At 39.9% G+C, this 14,065-nt stretch overlaps 1 protein-coding gene across 1 annotated transcript in view; it reads right to left on the bottom strand.

Moving 5' to 3' along the window:
• LOC104075688 (ceramide synthase 6-like) overlaps positions 1-7,327 on the bottom strand; it is a gene marked incomplete at both ends in the record, with an annotated part of 37,581 nt that extends 30,254 nt beyond the window's left edge. The window contains 1 exon segment of the mRNA XM_009576274.1: positions 7,270-7,327. Within this exon segment, the coding sequence (XP_009574569.1) occupies positions 7,270-7,327 (58 nt within the window).
• Between the last annotated feature and the right edge of the window lie 6,738 nt (positions 7,328-14,065).

Below are 14,065 nucleotides of genomic sequence, written 5' to 3'. Positions count from 1 at the left end.
GACCCTGAGAGCTAAATCAAGGTCATTGCTATCTGTTTCTTTGGGAAAATGTGTTGATACTAGATAAAATGATCACAGTAAAAAGATGGCAACAAGACAGGAATGAAATAAGGCAGCCTTTCTGTAGTCCACCAGAACACATCAAACCTGCAGACTTAAGACGATTCCCAAATCCACTCCCCAAAATAATAAGGTCAGTTTAAGAAGTGGGCGGAAGCAGTGTAGTGATCCAACAGAAAGATAGAAGTAGAAAATATTGACATAGGAGATAGCTGAGGAGTACATGGGAAAGGAAAGACTATATAGAACTATATAAAATTTAGTTTGTCCCCAGAATGGTTCTGCCACTCCCAGTGCCAACAAGCCCTGGGCTGCACAAAACAGAAGAACTGACCACGGGGGAACAGGCCGCTATGACAAACCAGCCTGTCCAAGAGAACTGCCAGGATAAAGCTGTACCTCCTCCCAACTACTCATCTTCAGATAATCCATGAGATTTCCATGGCCAGTCTTGAGATAGAGAGGCCAGAAAACAAATGCTGTACAGCAGGTAGAAAACTACCAGTGATCTCACTCATGTCGGGCTTTCCAAGGTCAGGTCATTCGTTGCAAGTCTACACAAACCAGGTCAGGAAAAAAGAGAAACAAACCAGTAACCAATCAAACCTGTACCCTCCATTGCTCCATGGAGATACAACTCAGCTCTTAGGGGAGCAATTAAGAAAAAACAGCACCAGTGTCAAAAAAGTCTCACGTACAGCTGTGAAATTAGAACCTTCCTTGTTTATTAGGCAAAGTAATTTGTGACTGAATTAAGCTGCTTTATTGAGTCTGTGAAGGGAAGTTTTTATAATGTATGCTGAACATCCCACGAGCCTGCTGAGACCCTATATGGCTGAGAAAGAAACAGGTGAACAGAGTACAGTGAAATATGTCTTTCATAACAGAGAAAACATATACTTACTGTAAAATAGTAGAGTGACTCAATTCAACCTTAATTTTCCAACACTGGAGATAACTTTGGGATAATACCGGCAGTGTGTGGTTTTCATCCATTTGTCTTTTAAGAAAAGTTTCCATTAAAGGAAAGAACATTAAATGATATAAATGCACACAGAAGTGCTGTAGTGATTTTACACTAATAGTAACTCCTTACTTTCTGGGAGAATCTGAACTATAATATTACTTTGACCAAAAGTAAGAGTCCACCACCTCTTGGAGGTCCTTCAAAACATCTTGCCATGACTAAGCAGAGCAAACAGAGTGACAGCAGTTGCGTCTTACTATGTCCTGAACCTGACTAAAATAAGTCATCACCAACTTATCAGCTTAGTGACCAAAAACCAAGAGACACGTTTCCTTTAAGGAGGAAGTGTATGCTAGTGTTTCCAAAACTGTTTTATTTAACAGCTAAAATAAATGGAGATGTATTTTATGACATCTGAACATATGATTGCATCCAGAACAGACCTCAGGATGTTCTGAAGAAAACTGAAGAGGAAGTATCAGTGATAGAAGAGATGCAAGACACAGCATACAGTAAAGCTATTAAATAGTTTAATACCAAAATAGCTGCAAAACTGATAGAAAGATAAATAGCAGGAAAATTCCAAAACCAGAATGGTAAATGAGACACCACTCCAGGTAAACATCCCATTGTTACAGTGTCCCAGTCTTATTTCGCACAGGGATATGAACTCACAATCTTCATCACAGAGATGCCTGTTTCCCCAAATCAACAATTCCATGAAGTTGCTGTGCGCATCAACAACTATTTACTTCCTCTAAGGTTAACAATCTCAATAATAAAGAGATATAGGTGAACTGTAATACAGAAACGATGTCAAAACCCAGTCACCACACCATGAAGTGACAAGTTCTTTTTTTGTATTTCAAATGAAGGTGGTCTGACTTCTGGTTCTAAAATTCTTGACTATAAGCAACCCAAATTGGCATTTACAAATGCTATACTACTCTCCCACGGCTGTAACATCTGCATGTATCGCTGTTGCTATTTTATTCCAAAAAGAGGCAAAGAATATGCCAACTCAGCTGAGCAGCAGAACAAAGCACCCTCACTCACAAAAAAGCAATACGAAGCCAGGTTCTTCCTAAGTGCATGTAGAAACTGTAGGCCACTAACAGAGCATCTCCTGCTGTCACACAGTAATTGGCTAGTTCAGCAGTTAGTGCACACACGAGGATAAGCACTTCATTTTCTTCTTTTGAAACATCCTATAGTTTCAAGAAAGAGGAACTTTCCAACAGAAGTGGAGCTCTGTTGGGTTTTTTTTTCATCCATACTACACTGCTATTTTTCTAGCTGCCTTCCATACATTTATGTCACTTAAGTAGGTTTTTTTACACTTCAATATGGCTTTCCTGTTGTTTCGCAATCTATCTGCACCACTAGCAGTTGCAATTACATGGCAGACAGTTCTGTAGTAGGGGATGACTCCATAGGAAGGGAGATGCAGAACTGAACTCAATCAGCTGCATACATACAGAAGCTTGCTGCACCTGGCATTTTTTTAAACACAGCCACAGCATCCTCATATCATCAGCCTTACTTCAACACTAAATTTGAAAAAGAGCAAGTCAAAAGTTATTTGTTTATCCAGGCAGATGGTCCTTTTCCCAGTAGGATACCTACATGCAACTTCAGGTTCCCAAGTCTCAACATAGACTTCATAAGACTCTTACTGCAGGGAATTCATGCTCTTTTGTGAGTTTGTAATTCTCATGGGCAATTAAAGGAAGGAAACTGAATGTGAAAAGTAACCATATGTCACCTGGAAGCTTTGCTTCCAGATGTTTGTAAAGGTTTTTCATTCTACAGCATTATACAGATACTGCTTAGCACCAAGGATCAGCAAGCAAGCAACAAGCCAGTCCTGAATTCCTCACTCTGTTTCTTTATCACCGAAGCTAACACTAATTTTTCCATTTAATGGAAGCACAATCAGACCATTAACTCCTAATGACCAAGCCACCATTGATTTAATTGCAAATATTACTGAAGAAAACAAAAACATTATCTCGTTCCTATGTTAGCAATAAGCAAAGAAGCCAGTTTAATGTCACTGGAACTTAATGCCTTGTTGGCATCAATACTGGTATGGTGCTTTGCAACGAAGTGTCTTGTGACAAATGGTAGTGCTGAAAAATCTCAGCTGCAGTCAGAAAGGGGAAGAATTTGCATACACATGATCAGAGTGGAAATATAATTGGTTAGTTATCTTTTATGCTTCAAATCTCAGTGATTTATAAAGATACAAGGAATGCTGTAGTATATGTATTACCAGGGTAAAGGAATATGCTTGTGAAATGAGATTTTTTGAAAATACTGTTCAACAAAAGTAAGATTTTTTTACTTTATTTATGACTTAACAACATACATCTGTTACTGGAAAAAGACAAAACCCAAGAGAACAGTTCAATAAGAGATAGAGCTTTCAGTGAAAAGAAAGTTTTTAAATCTCCAGTGACATACTCAGCAATTATAGCATGGCAAAAGAATTGATATATCATATCACATGCAGTTGTTACTACAAAGACTTACAGGTTCTTTTATTGGGTGCAGAAATTTCTTTTATCTAGATCAGCTATTAACTGCAGTCATGGACAGTAACAAAGACAAGCTTGCCATGGCATTTTAGAGAGAGCTACGATTGCTCCGAATGACAGCTTTATTAGCTTTCATATGCTTCTGTAGGGAAGTGAAGATCAAAGGTGAAACCCCAAACCTCTTCCTCCTTGCAAGATGCTCTAGCCAGGCAAATGTAAAACTTCAATGCAGCTAGTTACTCCCACTCTAAAAATAAATTAACGTTGGCATGTGTGCCATGCTGACAGTATCACACTTTCAGAACTAAAACGAACGGAGTTGGTAAGTCTGCTAACCAATTACTGCTTATTAAGCTTGGGCACATCTTCCCAAAAACCCAGATAAGCTTGTCAGCACTACAAAGCCACCAAAGACCTAATGACATTCTTTGCAAGAATGTTGGTTTGCCAGAGTATCCCGGTTAGATCTTCCTTGGGCCGTTTGGTGGGCACAAGGAAACACAGACATCTGCCCTACTGCACTGATGCAGTAATATTGCTTTATGCAGCAAATAGGGAAGGTGACAGTAGAAGACGAAGTAGCAATGATTCATGTGCTGTGGGCATTACGAGAAAGGTGTTTTCAGAAAGAATCCAAAAGGTGAAATTCACCTCTAGGCAAAGGGCCAGCACAAAGCAAAGGAGCTCAAAGTGGTGCTTAAGTAATTGACGGGCTCCATGCCAGTCTTGTAGGTAGAGATGAATTTCACCCTCAAACTAAGGAAGGAACATTTAAGAGAGCGAAGTGTGAACAAAAAAACCATCAGGTCAGCAACATATGCAGCAAAGCAAAGGAGCAGCAGGTTGCAAGGAGACTAGGTCAAGTCGGGAGGGAAGGACAATAATATAGAAGTCAGAGTATTTTGTTGCCTGGCAATTCAAGAGCCAACAAAGAAACTATAAAAGAGGCAATGCTTTGGGCATAGTCTTTTAGGGAGAGCCTCTTGTACAACTGAGTTGGTTCACTTTTCTAAAGGGAATACCTCGTAAGAGTAAAAGTCCTTGTAAGACCAACTAATAAGGAACACTTCCCACTCAAGACAGCAAAACCAGCCTTCTCAAATCAGGGATCTTAACTACCCAGAAATGGACAAACCAACCAACCTTGAATGATTCTGTTCATTTGAAAAGCACCAAAATGCAGTTTCCCTTTTAAAAATATATTCTTGTTACATTTGGATGTTTGAAAGACACACTGTATGGAAATGTCTTATCCAACTATCCAAAGTTATGTATTAACTAAGCATTAGCTTAGGTTTTAAAAGTCAAAATTAATATTTCCAATGTGGTGCATATGCTGGCGGCATATTCTGTTCTTCAAAACAAGAACGTCTGTAGTATTTACTCTTTCTCACCCTCTCCCGGTAAGGCAGCACCTGTTGCTGTGATGGAATCGCACCCGTCGGGACTGCCATTGCACGTGGGCTCACTCACCACGCTTATCAGTCTTCCAGACTAGGTATCTTAGGGATGATCTTAAGCAGACCTTGTTACTTGAAAAGATGCAGATCTCTACTGTAGCATTAGCCCAGCAAGACACTGCTGACTATGATATGAACTTTTTCTCCAGGCAAAACAGGTTTTTGAAGGAAAGATCTTTCTATCGAATTTGTAAGAGAGTTTATTATGCTTAACTTTTTTCAGTAGCTTCCTAAGGAAGCAATTCAGTATTTCTCTGCAATTATTCCATTAAGAAAACCAATACAAATTTAAAAGGATTATCCACTTTGGTACTGTAGCGAAGCTCTCAAAAGTGTCTTTCTCCAGATTTTGGGGTCTGGATTTTATTCCTTGCAAACCCAGATTTCCCCCCTAAGTGAACCAGCAAAATCTTTGATGTTTGATCAACAGCAAAAAGCCTGTACTTTCTTTTAGTTACACAATGTTACTAGGGAGATTGTGTAAATATAAATACAATCACAATCATAATTTTGTTAATTTACATACATTCCCATGTGAAAGACCTGAGTATATGAAGCAGAACACTGGAATAATGACTATGGCATAAAATGTTGCAAGACTCATTTACAACACTGTAAAAATGAGTAATTAAAAATACATACACAATTACATAATGAACAAGTTCTCTTTGTAAAAATTAAACACGTTGAAAGTTAAAATTACAACAAAATTACACAACCAATCCTTGTTAAGCAAGCAATGGTATACCTTGTTCAAAAAACCATGCTATGTCAGTCAGCCCTCCTCAAACTGCAGTCATATGCTGAATTGGGAGGAAGACATCCTGCACTTTGCATGTTAGCTCAGCCTTTAGAAACAGCTCACAATGGCTTGTAATGAAGCATGCATTTACTGTATTCTTCTTAGTCTTTAGAAATGCTGGTATTCAGAGTTTTTCCTAGAAAGACACCTTCTTTGTGCTGAGAGAGATTTGCTTTATTAATCATAGATATGCTTTCTAGTAGTGACTTTGTGATACTTGCTAATGGTGATTTTTGTGGTATTTGTGGTAATCTGTAACGAAGTAGAGAAATTCAGAGGATAAAGCCTCCGTGTCCTGGTGTATTACAGAATCCTACGAACCCACAGTTGCGATCTCGTACACACCCGCAGGCCGAGTAACCTTTTAGGTTGTGACAATTGCTTATTAAAACTATTATCGTATTTCATACCACAGACATGTACAGAATCGAAGGCAGAAAAGAGAGTATCAGATCATGACCATACAGCATGACAGTGATGAAGTACACACAAAGTATACGTGTTCAAGAGGCAGGGAGAGGTTGCACTTTACATGCTGCTCTGGTCTGTTTGGAGGACTGGCACGCACACGCTTCCTCTGGGGCTGACTACTGCTAAATAGCTGAGAACAGCTCTGATGTCCCCCCTCCACACAGGCACATCATCAGTCCTGCTGGCACCAAGCTGACTGGCACCTGTGTCAGCCTCAAGAATTACAACCATAAAAATGAGGAGGATTTTTTTTTAATAGCTACTTTTACTTACAAAGCACCAGAAACATTTAGGATACGTTTTTTCTGTCAAATTTTTGTCCAAAACGAAGAAGATAAGATTACATGAACGCACTGAGACCACACATTTCCCTAATTTCACCTCTCAGAATTACACAAATATGGCCTGACTTGCCCAAAAGCTCTGAGAACTAGTCACATTGTAAAAACAACTTGCACCATCAATCCATATTACTGCCTAAGGCAGGGTTAATAGACCTGTGCCAGGGGGTTTAGAAGCTATTAATACCCTTCTTTGCTTAAATCACCAGAAACACAGCATTCATGGGAAACTCCATGGAAACTTCTTTCCACAATACATCAGACAAAGAACGGGCAAAAAATAGCACTACTGGATTTTGTTTGTTAACAAAAAGCAACCTCTGCCAGAGGCATTTAATTGAGATGAATACTTTGGTAAGCCTTACTGCCAGCTTAATGCCTATAATGAAAAGTAATAAAGTGAACTCGGCGTGTTGCTATACCAATTTATTTTTTTTTTACCCCATTAAATATTGGTAAGAACTTATATTTCTTACCAATGCCAGCAGCAACTCATTTTATGAATGCAAATTAAATTTTAATTTTTATTCTTCCTGAACATAAGTTTTACGCCTGTGCTTTATATTATACCTATACGAGACTTCAAATCTGTGATGTGTTATGAAAGCATAATAATATAAGTGCCTACCTTTTTCAGGAACCGAACTCCATAGGTAAATATATAAAGGTAAAATGTAAATCTCCACCTGCAAAAGGTACAAGAGATTAACTCCAGGATACCAGGTTTACATACTTTACAGTTCAACACATGATTTCTTATAGCACTGCCAAACCACCACACCCTGGTCATATTAACAGAAGTTGAAGCAAAATTTTGGTCTGGTTTTCTACAACTTTTGTTACCAAGCATTGTGATCATCTGCCTGCTTTTCCCAGCCTCCCCTCTGAAAATACTGTCTAATTTCACCTAAACATGTCAGGTAAAAACAAATTTTCAAGGATAATTAAGTTTTTAAAAGTTTCATGAAAACTAGCAGGACAGTGGAGGACAGATGACAATTCACACACCTATTGCAGGGAAGTTCACTTGTTATTAGACACCAGGACAATGATAATAAGAAATTTTATTAAGCCTTCAACAGGTGACTTTAGAGTGCTGCACAGCAAATACAGTCTTTAGTAATAAAAAGCATCATCCACAATGAGCTGGAATTTCGCTTAGCAGATTCCAGCACTTAACTCTTGGTTTTAGGGAGTGCATTTGCATCAGACAGATACGCTGGATACAGATACATATCCGCAATTTATGTCCACTTCCAAAGAGTTTCCTTGATAAAGATGATTATACATTTTCCCAAGTACACATGAAATAATTGCTGGGGTTCTAGTTTTTCTTTTCAGATAGAGGCAAACTAGAAGCTAAAATCAAGATGCCACGGAAAATAAGAGAGAAACCAGCAGGAGATTTAATACAAAATCATCCTCTCCCCTAGTCTTTCTCCCTTCCCCAATAAAAGACGACATGCAGAGTATCTTCCTATCTTTTGGAACATTACTGGCTTAGGAAAGAAGAGTCAATGGAAGTATAAGGAAATAAAATCAAAACCTCATGCAGTGTAAATTCTTAGAGGAATTCCTGTTTTTTTTTCCCAAGCGTTGGAGTGACTACACAAACATGTTTGACATAAACACCAGTGAGGTACTATTCATAACATTTATAGCAGGATGAGATTTAGCATCCTTAATGTGAGGCAATACTGCAGCATGAATCATCTTCAATTACGTATTTTACAGCACTTACAAACTTCCTCTCCACTGGCAAAACTATTAGCTTACAGTTAATTGGCACTGAAGCGTGTTCAGACATTACTGGAATGGTTTCAAAACTGAAAATGCTCCTATGTAAAGGAAGGTTAAACCAAACCTTCCTTTTCAAAGCTACTTTTACAAGTATTTAGAAAGAAAGTTGTGTCATACATAAATAACCCTCTGACAAGTTCAGTACAGGAGAGTGTAAGAACGTCAATGAGATTTAAAGTGTGATATTTCAGCTGAACAGAAACTCTCTTTTATCCTGTAGCCTCCACAGCACTGCAGAGATTAATTTATTCAATTGATATGCTAAAAATACCAATCCCTTCAAGGGTTCAGTCACACTAGCAACATGTCTTGCAGCTTTCATGCTGGCAGTTTCCTCAAGATACTGCAAAAATAGAGCACTCTGAGGCAAAACATTAGTTGTGCTGGTAGAAACCTTCGATCACGCACATAGAAGAAACAGCAAGGACAGCAATATGAAGGAAGGTTTTATTTGGGTAACAATTTTCTCATTAGGCCTGTCCTACGGCTAGGAAGCCTGCCATTTAATTTCAGGGTTACATACCTCATCTAGTGAAAGTTTGATGGCTGTCACTGAAAATAAAAATATTAGGAGGGAAAAACTGTCTAAACTAATCTCACTGCTGAGCACTCCCAGTGCCCTTCCTTCACTCCTAAGCGTAAACAGCTATGATAAATTCCTCACAAAGATTTTTCTTGTTTTAAGAATCCCTTCAATATCACCTTTATTTCACACTTCTCCAAGCAAAATTCATAATATGTATGAGGACATTTGTAGCTTGCTGTTGGGAGATGCAATATTCCATAGAGGAGTTCACAGACAGTCTAAAGTATTTGAAATATGTTAATGGTTAAGTTTTAGATGGTGGGTCTCAGGGATTTTCCAGTCTGCACGGACGTCTGGAAGACTCTGGTTGCAGCATTTGCTGCAGCTATCACCTCAGAGGAAATAAAAAGGCCCTTTCCTGAAACAAGCAAATTCAGAAATACTGATTTCCCCACTTAACTTTCCACCCACCCCCAGAAAAGGGCTGCCACTGCTGTAGATCTGCACTAAAGCCATGGATTGACCTGTAGGAGAATTCCTGGAGCTGCGGAAAAACCTCAGAGCCAAGAGCCACCAGGTACTATTTGGGTCTGCCAAAGACAATCAACTTGCTCCAACTGTTCAAATGCTACAAAGGTGATGCATGCATACGTGTATATGATAATATATGCTATTGGTCTTCTTTCCTCTTTTTCCCTAACCTGCCAAACAAGTCTACTTGGATTGAGCATCAGAAGATAAAGCAAGGCTCAGAACTGGGTGATAGACAAAGCTGGTGAAAGTGCTCACTTCTTAAAAAAATAAGTAATATTGGTACAAAAAAATTGCTCCTTCCTGCTAAACAACATCCACAAAAGCTATACAACAAACTCCTGGCTTGGTCAAACTGCAATAAAGAAAAATTCAAAACAAAGCAAAGTCAGAATTGACTCCCAGCATGTTTATTGTCATTAATCAGGTAACTTTGGTGGTAGGGGAGCTACAAAGGACTTTCCACTGCTCTGTACCAGGCAGCTAGCTGCCTTTTCTGTGGGCTTCAAAGGGAAATTCTGCCAGCTCAATACCCCAATTGGAATCTCAATCCCATACAAAGAAGTCCAAGGAGTTTCCCACCTTGTTTTACTACTACTTGTAGATGGTTTATTGCTGCTATTAACAGCAAACTATCCACTGGCCAAGGTCAAATAGATGAATGCAAGAAGGTTTGGAAGAAAATTAATTATAAATTATTAAAGTATTTATTATTATGCAGTAAGTATATCTGACCTAACTAGCTAAGTAACTATGTTCAACATTTTAGTAAATGTTGCACATTAACTGCTAACACCAATGACCTTAACAACTGGAGATATTTCATTTGTAACTGTCTTTTTATATAAAATAAAATTTAAAAAAAGACAAAGATATAACTAGATGCTTGTTACCTACAAATTAACATATATTGAGATCTATAAAATCCACATTAAACTAAATGAACAGTTAAGACCATTTACAGAATGAGTGACATTTATGAGGCATTACAGTCAGAAGAAATATACATACAACTAATGGTCAAAATTAAGGGATGTTGTTCCCATCAGCTTCAGCTGTAGAGTAAAAAAAGGCAAGGAGTCTACCTGTAGCTGTCAGCTATGTGCTATCAGAAATTTAATGGTAGATATACCAATAACCCTTTGCACAAGGTCACACATAGATCACTATGCCTCTGAACACACCAGGAATTGAATTAGCACTAAGTTCTGTGCCCGGTGTCCTACTTTGCTGCAGGGAGCAAGTAGCCCAAAACCCTGTTGATGCTTTATTGGCATATGAGCAGTCCTCACTCCCCCTCAGATGTCTCTTTTACTCGGTAGCCCAGCAGTAAGAACATCTGCCAGGCTTTGGAAAACCTAGGTTCAATTTTCTCCTCTGTCACATCTCTCACACACTCCTGAAGGGTTTGTTAGCCACAAAGTCACCATGTGTAGGATCTCTTCCTGTGAAGCAGAAAATACTCCATGACTTGGGACGAAGGACAAGGAGGAAAGGGACAGGAACTAGGTTGTGAAGCTGCATTATTCACTCAAAATCATACAGACAAGGCCAGAAAGTATGAGATAAATATGTTTCATGCAATGCAGATTTGTCCAGCAAGATTCCTCCAAAGGTGAACTCTCAATTCAATTCTCTTGCAACAAGTACTCTAATGAAATCCATCATTCACAATCCACAGTATATGCTTCTTTATCCCTCTATTTGGGTCTCACTGCAGCCCACTGGTGAAGAGATGCAAGTGGAGGGAAACAGTTATGAGTATTAATTACATCCACGCACAGTACAGCCCAATGTCCAAACCACCTTAGTATTTTGGTAACTTAGGCAAAATATTCTTTCTCTCTGCACAGGACATCACAGAAGAGAAGGGCATCTTTCTTAAGTGTGAGGTTATCAAGTCTCATTCCCAACTGAATTCACAAAGTGGTAGTTGATTAAGGAGGTCTTTAATTTGTAAAAAGCCCTTAGCCTAAGCACAGTCTGAACAGTCACAGACCCCAGAGAAGGGAAAATGTTTGGCCAGTGGCATAAACCCTTTCTGATATCCTGCTCAAGGTCCTTCTTAAGCATCAGCAGCTTATCCTGAAGGTGCCCCAACTGGGCACAGTTGTCGTTTGGGTCACAGCTGGTTGTCTGCAACAGGGAAAGTAACAAACTCTCCTAGAACAGCGGTAGCAGAGCCCAACAGACTACGAAAAGCAAGGCAAGATCTGTACTAAGATATCTTTTGTTCCCCTTTCCCCCCAGCAATACTCGCTGCCCTATTAAAGCAATACAATGGAGGCCACTAGGTGAAGCACCCCATTGTGGGTGACCACCACATCAATTCACATTTAACTGAAAGATGATGACAGCTGAAGCTGCTCTGTTTTGTGAGAATTTGCTCTGGCCCTCAGACTTGAAACACTCCTCCAGTCAGTTGTATAGAGACACAAAATTTGAATGACCCACATACACACAAAGCGTGCTGCTTGAAAGACTTTTTAGGTTAATTTAAATCCAGCAAACCCAGATGAAAGCACTCAAGGAAGAAGTGTTCTGGAAGACTTGATCTGTCTGCTCGCAATAGGGTTTATGAGGTTCACTTTAGTCCTGCACTAACACGCCTACAACACTTCTAGATTGAACCAGGCTTGTGTCTGGTCTGCTCCAGCCCAGAATGAGGACCTGTTTACATATGGTCCTTCTGGTAAATCCTTCAGGTTGTGCTGGTGCTTACCAGGCCAGTGTTTCAAATATGGATGTGACACACTGCAGCAAACAGTCAAGCTAAAAAGTGACTCTTCAGTAACAAAAAAAGTAATTCTTTTCTAACGTAGTCTTCAAATGAATGCTTCAGAGCCCCTCAAGAGTGCAGCAACAGATCTGACTGCTCTTGTTCAACACACGAGTGCACTCCTGATCCAGAGCACAGACAGTTTCTTAACCTCTCAACCCTTTTAACTTTGAGCTGCTAATGAAATTTTAAAGATGCTTCAGCATGATACAGAACACTAAGGAGATAGAAAAGTTGGAGAGCCTCTGCCAACTAATCTGGTATACCCCATCCTGCTCAATTCAGGAAAAACTTTAAGTGAACACTTGAGCAAGCACTTCACTGATTTCATGCATATGTCTAACGAGGTTCCCTACATCACACTGATGAATTTTGTCCTTAAAATTTCCCTCCAAATTTCTGCTCTGAAATGTGAAATTAAACTTCAGCTAATAAAAACAAATTGTTCAAGCAATGTTCAAGCAAAGCGCCCCCCTGCCCCACATAACATGCACACATATTTTGCAGAGCCCACCACATGGGGTTTGTGCTCTGTGTCAGAAAGACGCTGTCTTCCCCGTGGACCTGCTGTCCAGGAGAGTGAGCTCAGCATGGCCAGGAAAAGGGCTGCTTCTCCCAAGAATAAGGCTGAAGAGGCACAAGGCCTCTCCGCTCCTGCAGTTTTCCCTTTCTTCCATTTCTTTTGCAGGAAGATCGGCTGTCCGGGCTGTGAACACAGGCACTCCTGCAGAGCCCCCAGCTTTGCAGCATGCCCCCGGCAGCGCACAGCCCTCCCCACCCTAAGCACACACACCCCTTATGGCTTCAATGTCAAACCAGTGCCTGCTGCTCAGCAATGGGGTGCAAGGATCCAAAGTTATCCAACTGACTTTTGACAAGCAAACATGAAACGTAATAAACACACAATTTTAAAAACGTAACAGCCATTTTGCTTCCAGAATTGTAGCTGTTATTTACAGAGATGTTTTTACCACTGATTTGCTACAGTCAGGGCCACAAACAGCAATGTAAGAATGCCACACTTCAAAACAGTTAACATTAAAAACCCCCTCATGTTTAGCAACTAGCCATGGACTCACCACACCTGCAGTCGAAGAAACTGGCTTTCTGGCTCTGGAAACTATTTTCAGAGAAACTGCAGACTCCTGAAGTTTTTCCCATGGAAATTCACTCCAGTAAAATTTCGATTTGCTGTTCTCAGTCACCTGCTGCTCAACTCCTGGCAGTGGCCGACAGACCTCTGGGCTCAGGCTTTGGGCTGAACGCCACACTGAACCTAACACAAACTCCACAGGTGCAGGCCTTGGTTCTGGAGAAGATGAGAAGGTTTGAACTGCCATCATGCAGCTTGTTCTCCATTTTAATCCCCACCGTCTGACTGAACTGGATGAGCATGTAGCTGGGCTATTGCAATCGTTAGCTGAGACTAAAAACTATTTTTGCTGCAACGATTTCCTGTGGCTGTGGAGAGTATGTTCCCTGTGAGACTACTCAAAGGAGCATTTCTGAGGCTGAGTTTAAACAAAACTGAACGTTTATTTCTTTTAAATGGGAAGCATTTCTAAGTTCCCCACATGCCCACTGTGACTTAAAGCAGTCCATGTTTTATCCTCACATTGCATTTTTCTGCAAAAAATCTTTTCTTCCCAAACACAGTACCAGAGCCTTCAACTTTCTGATTCATTCAAGGGAACTTAATCCAATTAATGCTGCTCCTGACATAGCCAGAAGTATGCATTCCTTCTAGATGGTTATGTCTAAGGAGAGATATTTAGAGGATGACCCCAA

The sequence above is a fragment of the Fulmarus glacialis genome, unplaced genomic scaffold (genome assembly GCF_000690835.1).
Source record: "Fulmarus glacialis isolate BGI_N327 unplaced genomic scaffold, ASM69083v1 scaffold35590, whole genome shotgun sequence".
Classification (NCBI taxonomy): Eukaryota; Metazoa; Chordata; class Aves; order Procellariiformes; family Procellariidae; genus Fulmarus; species Fulmarus glacialis.
The sequence above is the reverse complement of the archived record's forward strand: the minus strand, read 5'-3'. Positions and strand labels throughout refer to the sequence as shown.